This window comes from Heloderma suspectum, chromosome 1 (genome assembly GCF_057233095.1).
Source record: "Heloderma suspectum isolate Gila_16-S chromosome 1, 16-S_ref, whole genome shotgun sequence".
NCBI lineage: Eukaryota > Metazoa > Chordata > Lepidosauria > Squamata > Helodermatidae > Heloderma > Heloderma suspectum.
In genome coordinates, this window is record NC_139458.1 from 334,725,999 (window position 1) to 334,747,055 (window position 21,057).

General features: G+C 42.7%; 1 protein-coding gene across 1 annotated transcript in view; it reads left to right on the plus strand.

Moving 5' to 3' along the window:
* Positions 1-21,057, plus strand: part of LAMA2 (laminin subunit alpha 2) — a 619,437-nt gene that overhangs the window by 467,561 nt on the left and 130,819 nt on the right. Inside the window, exons 29-32 of the mRNA XM_084827486.1 lie at positions 3,788-3,922; positions 5,407-5,531; positions 14,071-14,157; positions 18,469-18,662. Of these exons, the coding sequence (XP_084683612.1) occupies positions 3,788-3,922; positions 5,407-5,531; positions 14,071-14,157; positions 18,469-18,662 (541 nt within the window). The remainder of the gene's footprint in view (positions 1-3,787; positions 3,923-5,406; positions 5,532-14,070; positions 14,158-18,468; positions 18,663-21,057) is intronic.

The window sequence follows — 21,057 nt, forward strand, 5'->3', positions numbered from 1 at the left end:
GAATTCGGTGTCCTGTCAGGTTAAACGCTCTCGCATTAAAAGGTGATTATCCACACTCAGCCATTTTCCCCGTTGCGGTGCTTCATTGAATGCACAAGCTCGGTTCACACATGAGTGCTGTGCTGTTTTCCTGCTCTTAAAGATAGAGGCTCTCATTGGAGGATCAGACACTGTTCCTGTTTCTGCTGATTCCACGCCCACCACACTCACAGCTCTCGATGGCCCCATGTCGTCTTCCGGCTACTGATCTCATAGCTTCCTCAGAGCTCAATGTTTCCTCAGCAACAAGCAAAGGGCTGGATGTGTGTGCGCTTGTGTGATCTCAGAAGCTAAGCAGGGTCGGCCCCGATCAGTAGTTGGATGGGCAACTGCCTGGGAATCAGGCTTCCTGCATTGAGCAGGGGGTTGTTCTATCCCTTCAAATGAGACTAAGTTTTACCCCCTCCTATCCCCCACTTTGGATTTTTTTTAAAAAAAATAATAAGGCGTTATCTTCGAAGAATTGTAGCTTCTCCGCAATTTTTTTTTCTAATTCAGGCATGATCTTCGAAGAGTCCAAAATTTGAAAAGAGGAAGTGGGTCATGTAAGCTGCCTTGGGCTTGTTGGAGGGGGGAAAGCGGGATATAACAACAATAACAATAAGAAGTTTTATTATTTCATAGAATCATACAGTTGGAAGGAACTATGGAGGTTATCTAGTCTACCACCTTGTTCAGTGCAGGATTTACAATGCAGGATGCAATTACAACAGTGGTGTATAACCTTTTCAGCTTCAGGGGTCACATGTCAGGATTTGGGCCCCCCCACACACACACACATACGTACGTGTGAGTACAAGCACTTGAACACATATACATACATCCCAGTGATCCTGATCCTGAATGTTCTTTCCTCATTGATAGCAGTGGTGGCGAAAGAGTGATCTGTGTGAGGATCCAGGGGGGGGGGGCATGGAGAGTCTCCAGCTCTTCCCCCAGCAGTCCTAAGACAGATCTCTCTTTCTTCCCTGCTAGCAGCAGTGGAGGCTGGTGGCTCTGATTTTGGTAGGGCTGTGCATCCACTCCAGGTTTCAGTCAGAATCAACTAAAACCCAGAATGACTTTACAGCCCCACTGAAATTGGAGCCTCCAGCCTACACTGGCTAGCAGCAGTGGGGAAAGAATGAACTGTATTCCGCAGCAGTGGGAGGTCAGGGAGGTCCACTTTTAAGGCCTAGGTGGGGGCATACACAGCCTACGCGCCATAGGTTGTGCACACCTGAACTACAGCATGTTTGATAGATGGCTGTTCACCATTCCATTCCTTTATTCTTTCTCCAGCCTACCTTGTACTGTGTTTCTCTCCTCCTGAGTTTCTGTTTAACTAGGGCAATTTCTAGAATGTATTTCTTTGCATCGCTCCCCCTTCATGACCAGTGAATCTTGATACAGGTGTACATACAGTTACATGAAGGCTTCTTTTTTGGCAGTATTCTATCAAGGCACACAAGTTCATATATGCATTGGTAAAATACTACACAAAAAGATTTTTGTTTGCTTTTCTGCATTGTTTTATTATTATCTTGCTCCTTTTCTTTTTTAGAAAACTGAGTGTACTCAAAGCAGTCTACAAAACAAAGTTAAGCAATGACTAGTCAATACACAATTTAAAACAGTAAACAACAATTTTAAACAATAAGCAAGACAAAACATAATCTTATCATTAAAAGACTATGGGTTGGATCGAAACATACTCATACTTAAAGTAGACCCAGTGAAATCAATGGGATGTTAGTCTGAGTCCAACCCTACATATGCAGCAACATTCATGGCAATTTTCACCACTTCCCCTTCTCCTGCAGTCACCTGTGCCATCTCCCACACTGTTTGAGAGGGTTGTCCAACCCTCTGGATCTGGTGGAGGTGGGGTGGGGGCTCAGGGAGTTGCAGAGGAAGGAGGGAAATGGCAAAAACCACCACCTCCTTCCATTACCACAGTTATCCACTGGATCAGCAGCCCATCTGCTGATGGAAGGGCATAATTGTGGCCCTCTAGATGTTGTTGGACAGCAACTCCCATCAGCCCGAGCTGGCATAGCCAATGGTTAGCAATCAATTTACTTTGAGCGGAGTGCTGAAACAAAATATTGGGAAATCTATTATTTCTGAAGGCCAATGAACCTCGAAGGCCAATGAGCCTTCAATGAGCTAAGACAAACCTAGGAACACAGGAAGCTGCCTCATGCCAAGTCAGATTCAGCCATGGCAAGGAAAACTCCCCTGAGAGTAGAATTGCTGCTCCTGCCGTCTTTCCCCAATAAGGGCCGTGGAGCCAACTTAGCTGCTGTCCTGCAGTGGGCAGGAACTAGCCAGCAGGCACAGACCTGGCTCACTGCCATCGGTCCATCTAGCTCAGTATTGTTTACACTGGCTTGCAATGACTCTCCAGATGGGGGTCTTTCTTAGTTCTCCGTGGAGGTGCCAGAGATGGAACCTGGGAACTTCTGCATGCTAAATGTGTTCTCTACCCCTGAGGTGCAGCCCTTCCCCAACCATCACCATGTTGCTTTCAAAATACCGTAGTGATGTCCTTTTTAGAAGAGCTATAGTCATTGGAGGCTGGTGGTTCCGATGTCAGTGGGGTGGTGAATCTGCTCCAGGTTTCAGTCAGAACGAGTCAGAACTCTAAAGGAGCTATCCAAGATGCTCCACACTGAGGAGGAGGAGGAGGAGGAGGCAGCAGCAGCGGCAGAGGAGAGTCAAAGTGTTATGATACATATATAGCCAGTGGAGGCTGGTGACTCTGATGTCAGCACCTTGGATAGCTCCTTTAGAGTTCTGACTGGTTCTGACTGAAACCTGGAGCAGATTTACCACCCCACTGACATTGAAGTCACCAGCCTGTACTGACTATAGATGTATTATAACTCTCTCACTACTAGTAGTAGTGGTGGTATTTGCTTTTTTATATATAAATCAATTCTGTAGAATCATGAAAAAAGCAAAACAATCTAGTTCTGGCCACAGGCTTACAATCTAGTTACAGATGAAACACATTAGGGAGGAATGGGGCAGGTAGAGGAAAGGAAAGGAGGGTGAGGAGACAGAGAATTGCTGCTGCTTCTTCTGCATCTGTCAGCTTTGATAGCAATTTTCAGTATGCTTACTGATTTTTACTGCTGGGTGAAGAAAATATATGAGAGCAAGATACATTTTATTTCAAGGGCTAATGGTCTCAGGACATGGTAGCATTTTTATTATTTTGAATTCTTTATTTTTAGGGTCTTTAAATTATACAAGTATAAATAATGTAGCCATGAAGACATATTTTGCTGAGTATCACTGGGCATTTGCTTGTTATCTATCAGCTAGTGTGTAGGCAGATATTAGCTTGTCATCTCAGAAAAACACACCAAGGACAATTGGAAAACAGTGCACTTCTGCTGCTTACTTTGCACAGCATGTGTGTGTGTGTTTCGCTTTCTCAGGAAACAGAGGAATGGATACAAGGAAAGAGCATCTAAATGAAAGGTTTTTCAAGCTGTAAAATGAAATGCCTGGTGCTGTTGTGCTCCCACAGGGATCTGGTGGCTGAGTTTCCAATTCGGATTGGTTCTTTTACTTCTAAAGTGGACTGTGCATTGCTTGTCAAACCTCTTGAGGTTTGCTACTGGAATGGGGGAGGGCAGGTTGCCTGTCAAAAGAAAACTAGTGGGGATGAAGATGTGTTTGTAGTCTTCTCCAGTGCTTCCCAGCCTAGCCACAATATAATAGACACACAATGTTTGTTTTTCTTGATTTCTTGCAGGCGTGCTCCCCAGGTTTTTATAGACTCCTTTCCAGTTCTGCTGACAGGCAACCAAGTCCAGCTTTAGGATCCTGTGTCCCATGTCAGTGTCATGGGCATAGTGATATGTGTGATCCTGAAACCTCAAGATGTCAGGTATTAAGATTATGCTTTTCCTAGACTATTTACCACATTCTTCTTTCTTTGCATATAGTTCACTTGCACTGTAACAAAATAGCTTTTTAAAAATTCCCTTTAATACTTAAGTCTGGCTCACACTTTGCTCAGGAAATATGTTTTGCTATATATATACACCAGTGTTTGTAATGAAAAACAAAATAAAGTATGAACAACACACATGCATTTGTAAACGTAGAGCAGCCATGTGCTGTAGAAATCTGATTGGCCACATCTTCTTTGCATATATCTGATGTGTACTACAAATACATGTCTCCACATCAATTTACCATGTTTAACACTGCAAATATGCTTTCCGCATAAACTGTGGATATTTTCTTCAGATTCCTATGGACATTGGGGCCAATTCCCATTTTCATTTCTGTGCTTGGTTAGGCATAGAGCCTTAGGGTAGGGGGCAAGGAAATGGACCGTAAGGTAGATCATAATGGGACAGGGGCAGCAAAAAGAGAGAGGTGAGATAAATATGGGCCAATTTAATTGAAGAACCTCATCTAGTGGCTAGGGACAGTAAGGATTGTGCTATGTTTGTGGAGAATGTGATGGGCAGATAAGGGAATGGTGGAGGCAGTATGCTGGGGTTATTGATATAAAATAGCTAGCCTAATCTGTAGTGATCCTCACTGGATCTTTAGTAAATATATAATTAGAGATGGCCATGCTTGCCTTAGATTAATTTGGAAATGGTACAAGGTCTTCTGAAAAAATACAGAACACCTTGGAACATATTTCTGAACTAAACTGAGGCCTAGAAGAATCACTGACATCCGGTTGCTGCTTCTTAATTCTCTCCCTATTTCATGTAAGGGAGTAATGGGAAAAAACTGAAGGACAGGAGAAGCCACAGGGTATTTTCCCTCTACCATTCTCAAATTTCCCCTGCACCTCTTAATTCCATTTTTCTTCAGTTCAATGGAGTGTCATCTCTCCATTAGATTAAATAGGGGTATAATTAAGAAGCCATACTTAAGAATAAGTGCAGCTTTTTCTTCTGTGGCTTAGATTTTTATCCAAGCCAGAGAAGAATGTGGGGTCTTTAAAAACTCATCTTTCCTTTTGAGGTTGGTTTTTGCACATCCCTGAAATTCTTTTTTGTGTTCTGGCCTAGGAGAACTTCATCAGCATTTCTACATATAATGCATTCTGACTTTTGCATATCTCTGAATACTCAATGCTGTGACAAACAAAGGAAGATCATTAGGCTCTGCTTGTTAGATTTTTGTAGAAACCTGGTTGGCCAATATTGGAAACAGAATACTGGGTTAGTTGGCTCTTTCGTCTGATCCAGTGAAAATTTTCTTATGTTCTTAATTTTTGGAGTTGTCGTCATTTTTGCATTAGAAAGTACCAGTGAAAAAGTGATGGCAAACTCACAGGCCCTTAAAACAAATCTTCAGTAGCTAATTCTTTGTGGCTCCTTCTTTTCTGCTTCTGCTCCACAGAACTGTCGTCACAGCACTAGTGGTGACCACTGTGAAAGGTGTGCTCTTGGCTTCTATGGGATGGTTAGAGGCTCTCCTAATGACTGCCGGCCCTGTGCGTGTCCTCTGACTGTTTCAAGCAACAAGTAAGCATGCACTACAAATCTGTGTCTTCATTTCTTCATGACGTTTATATCTCACCTTTTTCACAAGGAGCCCAAGGTGGTGTATATGATCCCCTCCATTTTATCCTCACAACAACCCTGTGAAGTAGGTTAGGCTGAGTGTCAGTAACTGGCCCAAAGTCACCCAGTGAGCTTCATGGCCGAGTGAGGACTAGAACCCGGATCTCCCCAGTCCTAGTGCAACAGTCCAACCGCTATCCCACACTGGCTCTGCCTTGCCTTTAGTCTAGCTCTTCCATGTGGTTCTCTTGTGGGTCAGTTGTCCATGATTTTTTTAAAAGCAGAGTGCATTGAGCCATACTAAATAGTGGCCGACTGAACTGTTAAATTGTCTTGCTTCAAAAATTGCTTTCAGGCTAATTAGCTATGTAGAAATCCATAAAGGGTGGAAAATGTAATAGTCAACGGATAATGAATGAGCATTATAAAAATTATTCTCACAAGCGAAGCTAGAACAGAGCTCTCAAGTTCAATGTAGTCACAAGGGAGCCATACAGAGACTTGTGCTCATATTTTGTGCTGCTATAAAAGCATTACAGTGCCTTGCTATGGGCTTCGTAATTTATCGAGTTCTTATTTAATGTTATGTTGGTCTGGGACAACTTGAGAACGATCAAATAATTTAAAGGAGATACCATCCTGATCCATTTAGTTGGGTATGTTACGCTAATGACCTTCCCATCCCATTATTCTTTGGCAAATGTGACTTAAAATGGCATTAATTTTATGGTGAGAGATCTCTGCTGTTTCTCTCTCTCTCTCTCTCTCTCTCATTTCTTAATCCTGAATCAGGTTACCTATCTAAAATAGATGGACTTCAGTCTTTAGCAATGGCCAGTGCCTCACTGCTTCCTCTGAAGATGCTGTCTTTTCATTAACACAGTGACCAACTTTTAAACTGTATATGCTTCCTATATGCCTGTAACCATCCCTTGGCATATTGATTCATGCGTTTCAGTGGAGGCAAGAAGTTCCATGCATGCATCCCTGTACCCAGGAGCTCCTGGTTCCATGCACGCATCCCTGTACCCAGGAAGCTCCTGGTTCCATGCACGCATCCCTGTACCCGGAAACTCCTGGTTCCATGCACGCATCCCTGTACCCAGGAAGCTCCTGGTTCCGTGCACGCATCCCTGTACCCAGGAAGCTCCTGGTTCCGTGCACGCATCCCTGTACCCAGGAAGCTCCTGGTTCCATGCACGCATCCCTGTACCCAGGAAGCTCCTGGTTCCATGCACGCATCCCTGTACCCAGGAAGCTCCTGGTTCCATGCACGCATCCCTGTACCCAGGAAGCTCCTGGTTCCATGCACGCATCCCTGTACCCAGGAAGCTCCTGGTTCCATGCACGCATCCCTGTACCCAGGAAGCTCCTGGTTCTTTGTGCACATAAGAGTTCCCTGAAGACTTTTCAGTTCTTCCAGATATTATTAACTAGGCAAACTATAAAGGTAACAAACTTCACAAACTTCCTGACTGAATTTCTTTGGCCTCTGCCCCTTAAGCATGACTCAGTGGGTCAGGCTGTTAGGTTGCAATTCCACACATCCTTGTTACATTGCAGCACTTGGCTTTAGAGAGCTGGTGTAGCATGCTGGTGAAGAGACTGAGCTATAAATGAGGAAATCTCCAGTTCAAATCTTGCTTCTGCCATGACATCACTAGGTGGCCTTTAGCAAGACCTGCACACTCAACTTCAGTCCACTCCCATCTTCAATATGGGGAAAATAATTCTGGCTTACCTTAGACGGTTGCTGTAAGGATTGCAACTAGATAAGCATGTGATGGTTTTTGAACATTTAAAATGCTATATTAACATTTAAGACAATTTTGTTCTCTCAGAATGTACTCTGGCTAGTTAGATTGTGGATTGTTGAATATATCTAGATTTTTAGAAAGCAGTGCAGACAGAGTACAAAACCCTGTATACATTTCTCTTCTACTTTTACTTCAGAGGCCATAATCCTAACAGTGGATAGCAGTGTTGAAATCTTTGACACTTTAAGATGCTTTCCTGTTTCTTCATTCAGCATTCAGATTCAAATGTGATATGCTAGAAAAACAAAACAAAACTGGAGGATCTGACTTGCTTTGTGGGTCTATTTTTACTGAATTGAATATGTGTTGGATAATGACTTTGTGAGTCGTAGATCAATCTGTTTACATTTTTTGCAAAGGTGTGATTTTATTACTCATTCAAGCACTATTGATTTAATGCATTATAAGCAAGTTAGAAGATGCTGCTGACTGAACTGTAGCAAAGGGGAAAATTTTGTATGGGGCTAACTGCCACAGTGTGGTGTTTTTGTTTTTTGTTTTGTTTGCATTGATCTGACTCAGCATTTGCTGCACAGATAGCCACAAATGTAACAGAACATGCTTCCATCAATGGTGTTTCTCCTCTCCCTCTTAACTGACATTCCCACAAACCCTGAACACATTTGATTTTGGATACATTTCAGACAACCAGAACCTTTCTACATGAGGCTTCTATTGTGCACTTGTGATTGCTCACTCACAGTAGTTTGCGGGTTTTTTACATGATGTCACCATCCTCCAGGGCCTCTCTCATTATTTAGAACCATTTTAGTGGGGTGGGGGTTCTAATGAGGAAAGGGTTTCTAATGAGGAAAGTGTGGTACATCTGTGAATGGTGGCATCAAACCCTAGTGTATTTGCGCAATTCTTCTCTACCACAGCACCACCTAGTGGTTGTTTAATGGAACTTATTGGAAGGCAGGAAAAAAAACCTGGAAAAAAACACGTGTAAAATTGCCAGAGTATGAGTTTTACTGGCATCTCTAGTTTTTACTCCTAATTGTTTCTGAACTAATTTGAATTTATCTAGTTGAATTATCTGTTTTTTACAAAGATCATTTACTCTTCTGTAGTTGCTTTGTTTTTTGAAGTGTAACATTTGGGCTAATGATATGATCATTTATAAACTGAAAAGATGGAAGCCCAAGTGTGTGTGTGTGTGTGTGGCAGGGGGGAATAACCTAAGCATAAATTAAGAGAGTCAAATTCCAATCAGATCAGCAGTGGGGGAGGGGTTCCTAATGAGGAAAGTGTGGTATTATTTAGAAATGGCGGAATGAAATTGCAAAATTCCACTATACCTCAGCACCATCTAGTGGTTGTATAATGAAACTTAGAGAAAGAAAACCCCTGGAAAAAAGCACGTGTAAAGGAAGCAATCTTAATCCCACAAAGAACCTGGAAGCAGGAGGCTCAGTAGAGGTGCAAGATAAAAGCCTCATGTAGAAGTGCCCTGTATTGCCCTGGCCCTGGGCTTTGAACTCGTAGGTTAGAGGTGCTAAGATAGTGATAAATCAGATCCAGGTTTACTTACAAGGAGCACTTTATTGAGTACAATCAGCACACAGGCATACCCAATGGTTGGATCAGACAGCTTCTCTAAACCCAAAGCCATGGGGTACAATGGGTTTTATACCATACATGTTAGCAATGAGGCTGCATAACAGCAGCACACCCCCCCCCCCTAGCATTCATTCCCAGCATAGACTAGCTGTGCTTGGTTCTCAGCACAGCCACCTGCAGCTTTAAGACAAACAACCTTCGCTTCCCAGGCGCATCTTGATTCACTCATTAGTATGAAGTGTGCTAGGCCTCACTATCAGCCCTTTAACTCATCTTCACATCTGCAGAGGCTTCCTAGCAAGGAAATTGCACCCATTATGAAGGCATTATGGATCTCTAGGTCCCTCTAATACTACAGGTGACTTGGTTATGCTCCTGGGGCCAATACATGCCCCTGCACAATCAGCTCCACATGTCCCTCAGGGCTTTAGGCATTTACGTTTGCACACAGGTTAAAGACGGTGTCACAGCATTCCTGCAATAACTTCGCTTAGCAGGTTAAGACAGGTGAAGGAACAAAATGACGCATGGACATCAATTGGCTGATGTGTTCATGACTGGTAACAGCTAGAGTTTGAATCCTGGGGATGTAAGATTAGGGCTGGTGCAGGCACCCAATTCCATCCTGGAATCTGGAGGAGCCCCTCCTGCCTGCATTCCCAAGCCCCGCTCGCTGAACCCCTGCCCACGTTTGCCCCCTGCCCATGCTTGGAGAGTGGCCCGCACTCACCTCAGCAGCCTGGTCAAGCTCCATGGTCACCATTTCTGGAAAAATGAAATGGCAATTTAAAAAATGCGCAAAAATTCTCATTTTTGTGACTGTGCATATTTGTGTATGCATGAAAATGCACATTTCCTAGATGCGCATATTTGCGCATGCACAGATGTGCATTTTTGAAAGTGCGCATTTTGCATATGCAAATATGCACATTCACAAAAATGCATGTTTTCATGCATAAGCAAATATGCACGTTTTTGTGATCGCCATTTCGTATTTCAAGAAATAGTGACCATGGTGCTCAACAAGGCCGCCAGGGTGAGTGTGGGCTGCTCGTCGAGCACAGGAGGGGCTCGAGTGTGGTCTGTGGGACTGGTGAATGGGGGCAGGGGCTGGGCAGGTGCCTGAAAAACCCAGACGGGGGTGGGTTCACACATCCTTATGTAAGATACTGGCACTCCTTTAGAATTACAAGAGTGTCTTTTGTTAATGTTCAGAAAAGCAGCTTTCCTAAGCAGAAAGAATCCTACCCTCTCAAAGCTCACACTATCATACCTTAAAGATCTTCTGGTTCATTTTTAAAGTTTGGCATGGGCTTCTAGCAGTGACAGCTGACATAATCAGATGCTTAGAGTAGATCAATATGCAGGTTTGGAAATATATACAACTAGGTTCGTGTTCAACTCTAAACTGAGGGGAAGAGTTGTTGTTGTTCAATCGTTCAGTCGTGTCCGACTCTTCGTGACCCCATGGACCATAGCACGCCAGGCCTTCCTGTCTTGCGTTCTCTCCTGGAGCGTGCTCAAGTCCATATTCATTGCATCAGTGATGCTATCTAGCCATCTCATCCTCTGCCGTCCCCTTCTCCTTTTGCCTTCAGTCTTTCCCAGCATCAGGGTCTTTTCCAGAGAGTTTTGTCTTCGCATTAGGTGGCCAAAATATTTGAGCTTCAGCTTCAGTATCTGTCCTTCCAGTGAGCACTCAGGGTTGATTTCCTTTAGTATGGACTGATTTGACCTCCTTGCAGTCCAGGGGACTCGTAAGAGTCTTCTCCAGGGGAAGGATACACACACTTTATTTCGGTGGTCCCCACACCCTATGAATCCTTTTTAGTCCACGTTCTGACCATTTGGGTGTGGTTCTGGTCCAAAGTGGCCTCTACGCTCTGATTTGGAGAGATTACATCAGCCTCCCCAACCTGGTGCCCCCCCCCCATGTTTTGGACTGCAACTCCCAGCATTCCTGACCATACTGGTTGAGGTTGATGGGAGCTGAAGTTCAGAATGTCAGGAGTGCAACAGGTGGGGCAAGGGTGGAGCTGTGGGTGGTTCACAGCTTTCTTGGATGCACTGCGTGCCTTGCTTACCAGCATCTAGGATGCAAGAGACTCTGAGTGCTACCTCTAATGAACAAGGGTAACGCAGGACATAGCGGTCTCAAGACTGCAACAGGTTCTTGGCTCCAGGACCCAGCATCATCAGCATCATCACTGCACTCTAGGGCCTTGGAAACTGATCCAGTTCCAGTCCCGCATCCAGGTAAATTTTGCAGACTTTCAGAGGAATCCAATTAATTAATCCAGTTATTACAGATTGCCAGGAATACTAGTGCAGACTGCTGGTGATCCACCCACTGTTATATACAACCGGGCTGATGTTGTGCATAAAAACATAGCAGTTGAATCATGCTGCAGAAAGTGTCCTGGGAATAAAATACAGAGAATGGGTGGCCTTATGCTCTCAAGTGGACATTTCTATGTTGTTCTAAAATGCAAAGTAGGGGTGGGGAAGTGGAGGGAGAGAAAGTGGAGGAAGAAAACCAGAAATCGTCTGATCTGGTTTGAAAATGTCTGTTGTATGCTGTGGATGAGAAAGTCACCTCTCTGTTTTATAAATATTTTCAGGAAAGGTGTGAACAATACACATAAATATAGACCTTGTGTTTTGTGGTGTTCAAATGTATTTTATTGGACAGCATGATTCTCAAGCAGTTTCCTATGATGAAAGAAGCAAACAAAAATCTTAAGACATATCTAATGCTTACGCAGCCCAGCAGCACTCTCTCCAGCTATTACGGCGGAGAGGAGGGAGAGAGGAAACGAACGACAGTTCTCTTTCCAATCAGTTTCAGCAGCAGGATCAAATCATTGAGCCCTTCACTGCTGCTTTCAGTATCCAAAGAAGCCAAAATATCTGGAAAAAGTCCAAAAGGCCCCTCCTAAATTTGCTTCACTGTCAGAAAGTGGAGTAGAGTAGATGCTGCCCCACTGGAGTTTTCACCAAGACCCCAATGTGAGACTCGCCCTGAAATCTTGTATGCTTCAAATACACAACATAATATACAGTTTATACAATGCTGCTCTTTACAATGCAATCTAATCCATGTCTACTCAGAAGTAATATTCCCATGAGTTCAATGTGGGATTACTCTCAGGTAAATTGGTGTAGGATTATATTCCTTGGCTGCAATCCTATATCCACTTTCCTGGGAGTTACTTCTGAGTAGACATGTATAGATATGTACTGTTAATCTCCAACTCAAAACAGCATAGACTCTGTGTATGCATGCGTTTGTGCGTTTGTGTGTGTGCACGTGCGCACGCGCACTCCAATTTGATCAGGGCGTTTCTCGAAGCCTTCTCTTATAAAGACATTCTTTTTTCCCTTTTCTTTTTTAATGTGCTAAAGATCAGAACACTAAAATACTTTTATACGTGTAACTTCCACTGAAGGCATATATTTAGTTATTTGCTTCATGCATTTACTTGCTAGCTCAGAAACCTCAACAACACATGCACATTTCCAGCACTAGTGTGCACAATGTATGAGAATGTTCAGAAATTAGGTGACAGTGCCACAAATTCTGATCTCAAGTTACTACATGATCTAGTCATTTGGAAGGAAGGGGGAGAGAGAGAGAGAGAGAGAGAGAGAGAAAGAGAGAGAGAGAGAGAGAAAGAAAGAAAGAAAGAAAGAAAGAAAGAAAGAAAGAAAGATTGTAAGCAAAGCTCTTATGAAAAGTAGTTTAGCTGACCACCATTATTCCTTCCATTGCAGAGATTCAATGCCTAAAGGCAAGGAAAGAAAATTACAGAATATTCCTATTCAAGGAGAAACCTTGAGCCCTTCCACATTAGGCATTTCCTCTGGAGTAAGAGCATCTCTACACCAGCCTAAATTCCTGCATTTAAAACAGGCCTTTCTGCTTCCTTTTTAAATGCAAGAATCAGGATCACAATGACTCCTGTTTTTCACCTGTTTCCTTTTCCCCCTCCCTTCTCCCGTATCTGAGTGTTCCATTATCTTTCATTGATCTCGCTCCTCTACTTGCCACTTTTCCTTTTTTCGCTGAGGAAACTCAAGCAGAACACAGTGGGGTAATTTGATAGCTCATTATCTGCGATCTATTTAAAAACGGAACAAAAGGCATTTAGTGCAGGACAGGAGACACCTTGGAAGTTCACAGTGCCATGTAAAGAGCCTGCAAACTTCCGTGAAGGAGCAATCACAATTGCAGGATAAAAGCTCTGTGTGAAGGAACCCTAACATTCACTCAGCATGCACTATTCTTTACAAATAGGAGATTCCATGTTTTTTCAGTGCAAAGGTTTTTGTACATTTGGACTCTGTGGCAGTTACTTCAGAAGTGATTGGAAGCTTGGAAGGGAGTCTTGGGTGCTGCAGGGTGGGACAGAGGCAGGAGTAGGGGAATATTAAGATCTGATTTTCACCTGCCATTTGGAAAGCATTTCAGCACTGATTATTTAGGCTTGGAGGTGGGAGAGTGAGGAGGGAATATCTTCTGTTTAACTTTTGGGGCTGTGGGAAGGGTGACTGATGCATGTATGCAAAAGAAGAAAGAAGACCAGTGATTCTGCATTGCATTGTATCATTCAGTCAAGAGCCCGAATAAAAAAATAGAATGTTTTTAAAACAAGAAAATGGTGGGAAGTAATTTGCTTTTTTAAAAAAACAGCAGAGCCACTCTGTGATCAAGAGCTGAGCAGACTCTTTTCCACTTTACCCCACCCATGCAAGTGCATCAGGGAAGAAAAAATGGAAGGAGGAGGGGGTGAAATTGGTCCTCACCCACCCATATGGCTATGTGGGACAGCACATATTGGGATGCACACACACACAAAAAGTGCTATTCAAAGGGCCGGTGCATACCTTTAAAGCCCTGAGTAGCTTAGGATCCAAATCCCCAAAGGAGTGTCGCCTCTCATACCAATCCACCCGTGCATTAAGATGGTCATATACATTCCATGTATCTACCTAGGTGCAGTTTGAAATTCTCTATCATATAGAGAGGGATGGGTCCAAAATCACTTGAAAGCCCCTCTCTGCAGCTGATGAATGTTAACGGACAGAAAGCGAACCTTGTGTTTTGATTTTTGTCTCAGTTTTAGTCCCTCATGTGCCATGGAAGGAGTCAATGATTACCGATGTACTGCTTGCCTACCTGGATATGAGGGACAGTACTGTGAAAGGTAAGGAATGATATTGAAAGGTAAAGAGAATGATCAAAATGAAAGGTGCAGTGAACAACTAGAAAATAAATAGTGAAAGAAATAAAGGAACAAGCAAGCATTAAACATCTGAATGTTAGTCTAATGAGAAGAGGACCACTGCACGTTCTTTCATAAATTACTGTAATGAAACAAATACATGCATTCACATCACTGATTCAATGTAATAAGCCTTTCTAGCTCACCAAACTATTAACACCTGCTGCTTGTTTTGATAACGCACATGATTTCTAGCACATGCTAGAACTCTAAGTTGACAGAGCTACTGGGTATTAGTTTCAGGCTTCAGGTAAACCACATGGGATTTCCTTTGTAAGTCTATATTGAAGAATGCATTTCAGTTCACTGTAGCTAAGGATTGCTGTTCATTTTCCACCCATAAACACATTATTTGCATAGCGCCGTTTGATCAAAGTATCTGCAATAAAACTAAATGTTTAACATGATCTAAAGTAGAAACATGGGAAGATTATCAAAAGAATGAAATTCACTGAAGAAAGAGTTGCCCATAGGAACCGCAAACAAGCAGGTATACGGTGAAAGACAATTGATTAGAAAGTGCCACATCTGTCAACCACGTATGGTGAACAACCAAGTGAACATGATTCAGCCACTTTAAGCTGTGGCACATGAGTCCATTTAGACTGAATAGCAAAGTATTGTTTTCATGACTAGGGAAGTAACATTTGAACTCTACCAGGAACATGGGCGCCATTTCAGGTTTCAGTGATGAGGGCAAGGAGAATAGTTCTGAGGCCTACTGGAGATTTACAAGGGAAAACCGAACAAATACAATTGTATAGAAGAACCTGTCTTGACATAGCATGTGACTACATATTTCATTGCATTTCTTCCAACTCTATAGAATGGTTCACACATCTAAATAGATTTGACTGTCATATATCCCTGTTTGCGGAGAATGGATGTTCTTCCTCCCCCACATGTGCCTAATGTTTTCTGCGGGGGAGGCTTTGTTGTTGTTTATTCGTTCAGTCGCTTCCGACTCTTCGTGACTTCATGGACCAGCCCATGCCAGAGCTTCCTGTCGGCCGTCACCACCCCCAGCTCCCCCAAGGTCGAGTCTGTCACCTCCAGAATATCATCCATCCATCTTGCCCTTGGTCGGCTCCTCTTCCTTTTGCCTTAAACTCTCCCTAGCATCAGCATCTTCTCCAGGGTATCCTGTCTTCTCATGATGTGGCCAAAGTACTTCAGTTTTGCCTTTAATATCATTTCCTCAAGTGAGCAGTCTGGCTTGATTTCCAGGAGTATGGACTGGTTTAATCTTCTTGCAGTCCAAGGCACTCTCAGAATTTTCCTCCGGCACCACAGTTCAAAAGCATCTATCTTCCTTCGCTCAGCCTTCCTTATGGTCCAGTTCTCGCAGCCATAGGTTACTACGGGGAATACCATTGCTTGAACTATGCGGACCTTTGTTGTCAGTGTGATGTCTCTGCTCTGAACTATTTTATCCAGATTTGTCATTGCTCTCATCCCAAGAAGTAAACGTCTTCTGATTTCCTGGCATCTTTGCGCCTAGAAAGACAAAGTCTGTCACTGCCTCCACGTTTTCTCCCTCTATTTGCCAGTTCTCAATCAAGCTGGCTGGTTGCCATAATCTTGGTTTTTTTTTAGGTTGAACCGCAACCCAGCTTTTGCACGTTCTTCTTTCACCTTCGTCATAAACTTCCTCAGCTCCTCCTCGCTTTCAGCCATCAAAGTGGTATCACCTGCATATCTTAGATTGTTAACATTTCTTCCAGCGATTTTAACTCCAGCCTTGGCTTCATCAAGCCCAGCACGTCGCATGATGTGTTCTGCGAACAGGTTGAATAGGTAGGGTGAGAGTATACAACCCTGCTGTACTCCTTTCACAATCTTAAACCAGTCCGTTGTTCCGTGGTCTGTTCTTGCCGTTGCTACTTGGTCGTTATACAGATTCCTCAGGAGGCAGACAAGATAACTTGGTATCCTCATACCACCAAGAACTTGACACAATTTGTTATGATCCACACAGTCAAAGGCTTTAGAATAGTCAATAAAACAGAAATAGACGTTTTTCTGAAACTCCCTGGCTTTCTCCATTATTCAGCGGATATTGGCAATTTGGTCTCTAGTTCCTCTGCCTTTTCTAAACCCAGCTTGTTCATCTGGCAATTCTTGTTCCATGAATTGCTGGAGTCTACCTTGCAAGATCTTGAGCATTACCTTACTGGCATGTCAAATAAGTGCCACTGTTGGATAGTTCGGACATTCTTTGGTGCTTCCCTTTTTTGGTATGGGGATACCATATTCTTCTGTGGTTGATTTTTTCCAATCTGTTAGCCATTCTTGTTTTCCAAATTTGCTGACATATGGCATGCATCACCTTGACAGCATCATCTTGCAAGATTTTAAACAGTTCAGCTGGGATACCGTCATCTCCTGCTGCCTTGTTATTAGCAATGCTTCTTAAGGCCCATTCAACCTCACACTTCAGGATGTCTGGCTCTAGCTCACTGACCACACCTATCCCCGATCAAATCTATCCCCGATATTATTACCCTTCCTATACAGATCTTCCGTATATTCTTGCCACCTTTTCTTGATCTCTTCTGCTTCTGTTAGGTCCTTGTCATCTTTGTTTTTGATCATACCCATTTTTGCCTGGAATTTACCTCCAATGTTTCTAATTTTCTGGAAGAGGTCTCTTGTCCTTCCTATTCTATTATCTTCTTCTGCTTCTGTGCATTGCTTGTTTAAAAATAATTCCTTATCTCTTCTGGCTAACCTCTGGAATTTTGCATTTAATTGGGCATATCTCCTCCTACTTCCAGTGTCTCAGCAGACAGCCATCTTGCCTTCTTGGTTTTCTTTTTCTTTGGGATGTTTTTTGTTGCTGCCTCCTGAACAATGTTGTGAACTTCTCTCCAGTTCTTCCAGGACCCTATCTACTAAATCTAGTCCCTTAAATCTATTCTTCACCTCCACTGCATATTCATTAGGAATATTAGTGAGCTCATATCTAACTGATCTGTGGGTCTTCCCTATTCTCTTGAGTCTGATTCTAAATTGTGCAATAAGGAGTTCGTGATCTGAACTACAATCAGCTCCAGGTCTTGTTTTTACCGACTGCATAGATGTCTGCCACGTTTGGCTACAAAGGATGTAGTTGATCTGATTTCGGTGTTGACCATCTGGTGAAGGCCATGTATAAAGTCGTCCCTGGCCTTAGGTTGTTGGAAGAGAGTGTTTGTTAAGCACAGTGAGTTGTCTTCGCAAAATTCTATCAGCCTACGTCCCGCTTAATTTTGTTCTCCCAGACCATGCTTGCCTGTAATTCCAGGTGTCATTTGACTACCCACCTTAGCATTCCAGTCTCCTGTAATGAAAATAACATCTCTTTTTGGCGTATTATCCAGTAGGTGCTGTAGATCCTCACAGAACTGATCTACTTCTGCTTCTTCAGCATCTGTGGTTGGGGCGTATATTTGGATCACTGTGATGTTAAATGGCTTACCCTGAATTCGAATTGAGATCATTCTATCATTTTTTGATTTGTATCCAAGCACTGCTTTAGCCACTTTATTATTAATTATGAAGGCTACTCCATTTCTTCTGTGGTCCTCTTGTCCACAGTAGTAGATCTGGTGGTCTTCTGATGTGAAGTGGCCCATTCCAGTCCATTTCAGTTCACTGACACCCAAAATGTCTATATTTAATCTTGACATCTCCCCAATGACCACATCCAATTTGCCCTGGTTCATAGATCTTACATTCCAGGTTCCTATGGTGTGCTGATCTTTAGAACATCGGATTCGTCGTTCACCACCAGCACCATTGGCCGCTAGCCATCCTTTTGGCTTTGAGCTAGCTGCATCATCACATCCGGGGCTAGTTGAACTTATCCTCTGTTCCTCCCCAGTAGCATTTTGACCATCTTCCGACCTGGGAGTCCCATTTTCCGATGGTATACCAACATATCTCTGGTTGTACTGATCCATTTAGTTTTAGTGGAGGAGGCTATATGCACACAAATGTGATGCAATTATTCTCTCCTGATAATAAAGAAAGATGGCATGTATATAAGTGTATACCAGCCATTCCACATATTGCTTTATGTACTTGAGGTGTATGAGTGTTCCCCCATTCTCCAACGTCTACAGAGAACCTGCACCACCAATGTCAAAGGCAACCAGTTCTGTGCTTCTTTGGTGACTCCTTCACAGAAAACCATTTACATGGGGATTCTTAAAGCTAACTTACTTTTTATTTCAATTTTTCAACCTGTAGATGCTCCTCTGGATACACTGGGAACCCAAGAATTCCTGGTGGATCTTGTCAAGAATGTGAGTGTCATCCATATGGTTCGCTGCCTGTTCCCTGTGATCCTGTCACTGGACAATGCACGTGCAAGCCTGGATCAACTGGATGGAAATGTGCAGGATGTGAACCCCAGCATGCTCGTGAAGGCATAGAATGTGTTTGTATGTATATTAACAGTACTGTGAGAGTTTTGATGGCTTGGTTTGTGAATCTTGTTTCTTGGGGTAGGCACTAGACCGCTAATATTCCTAGAGCCTTGTCTTGTCTCTACATTCAGACTTAAAGTTTTTCTACACAAGGCCGTTAATCCGCTATATCTACTTTCGGTTTCATCACAGAATTGAGACCTGAACTCTACACATAGAGCTTTTCCTTTCCTGCTTTTTCACTACATAACCTCTAGGTGGACCTGTGCTATATTAGAATAGCACAAATGCACAGGTAGAAACGGCACTTTCAGAAATAATACCTCATTTTCCCTATTAAAAAAACAGGAAAGTGTTCTGAAAAAACAGAAGCAAAACTGGAGGATCACAGTGTTGTCTAAAGAATCTATAAAGTAAGGAATAGGGATGGCAGAGAAATCCACCACGGACTCCAATGAGGCTGGATTCTTTAGAATCTAGCCCCCCGGAGTCCGTGGCGGAATGGACTGCTCCCTCCCGCCACCCCATGAAGGCCAGTCAGGACGGACCCTACCTGGCAGTGGCCGGTCCAGGTCCGTCATCTTCGTTCCGCAGCCATCTGGTACCAGGCTGCGGATGCAAATGGTGTCCAGCATAGTGGACGCCATTTGCGTCCCTGCCCTTGGCCGTGATAGGCTACGTAAATATTTACATAGCCTATCACGGCCAAGGGCAGGGACACAAATGGCATCCGCTACGCCATTTGCATCCCTGCTCTTTGCTGTGATAGGCTACGTAAATATTTACGTAGCCTATCATGGCCAAGGGCAGGGACGCAAATGGCGTCCGCTATGCCTGACGCCATTTGCGTGGCAGTGGCCAGAAGTCCTATCCCTTTGGAATAGAAAAAGGTAGATTTTCAAAACCCATGAAAGGATCCTTTCAGTTTCTGCCATAATTTTCACAACTACGCTGACAGATAATTTTGTATTTCTTTTTTATGCATTGTCCTTAATATTGAATGAACAACTCTGTTGTTGTTTCATTTAATATTTACTTAGAGTCAGGAAATATTTTTTGCTGCCTCTCAGAGGTAGCAGTGCTTGGTCATGCTGGCTCACACGTTCCTAAGAAAACACAGAGCCGAGTGAAGGAGTACAGGATGTTGAAGAACAAAGACTTTCTTTATATAAAAGTATAAAAATCACCACCAGTTCAGCATTGAAAGCACTGCTGGATTTCTCCACTATCACTTTTTTTATAGATTGCCTTCTCTTTTATTATTCCTTGGGTCCTGGTTATTGTAAAATTGATATTGTATTTCTGATTTCTGTGCTCAGCACATGACTAATTTCCTGTGATTGTCTATTTAAGTTTAACAAAATGATAATCAAAAAATTACATGGTAAAATCTATTTTTGGATAGTTATTATATTCCCATCAGGCAGATAGATAAGGACATTCTCAGAATTAGAAGTTAAACATGAAGGTGAAGCCCTCAAACTGTAATTAAATTAGGATTTTGTTTATTCATTTATTTATTTCTTGACATACATTTGCTTAATTGCCTGCTAGAAATACTGGCCATAAATGAATCCTGAAAACGTTATTCATGACTAAAGGTCAAACCACATATGATGACAGCAGATTCATTTATTTATACCTAGGTCTGCCTCAATTATATATAAAGCTGGTGGAAGTCCAATTTTATAAGGGGTGCAATTCCAAATACATTTTCAAAGCCCAAACACAGCCTTACAGAGTAAAAGTTCCACCAAAGCAGAACTCCAATTAGCCTTTAATTTCTCTTTAGGCAAAATGTGTTGTCAATCTTTTCTAAAACTGATGTTGTTTGGAATAATATATAAATTTACTGAAAATCGTTCTAATACGACAGGTTTTCAATGCAGCAAACCATCAAAAGTTCAAATCCTAATGAAAAAGCAATTGTCAAAGCTCCAAACTGAAAGTCTAGGAAATTCTGTTGGCAAAGCCAGCTTATGATATAAAAGATTTTGTCCTAAATATACATCCACATCCAGACAAGCCAATCTGGGGAAAGAAGTTTCATAATCAGCTCCGAGATCATTGCTAATAGCTGCTTTTGAAGGATAAAGCACTGGTTTCCAGCACCGTGTGTGTGCGCGCACGTGTGTGTGTGTGCAAACATGGTGCATGCACTGCTACAACATGGACAAAGCCATTAAGTTCTCACACGTATAAAAAATATGTTGAGGGGAGGAGAAAGCTGATGTTGTATCCTGTCAATTTTTCTCTTCCCCCACCTTTATTCTTGCCTGCCTAAACAGTGCTCTTAGTTTGAATGGCATTCATATGGGAGGGACTTACTAGCACACTAGTTAATATTAGCCTTCTGCTGTTGATTGATTTCACTTTAAACTGCCCAATAACTCAAGCTCTCTGCTTCATT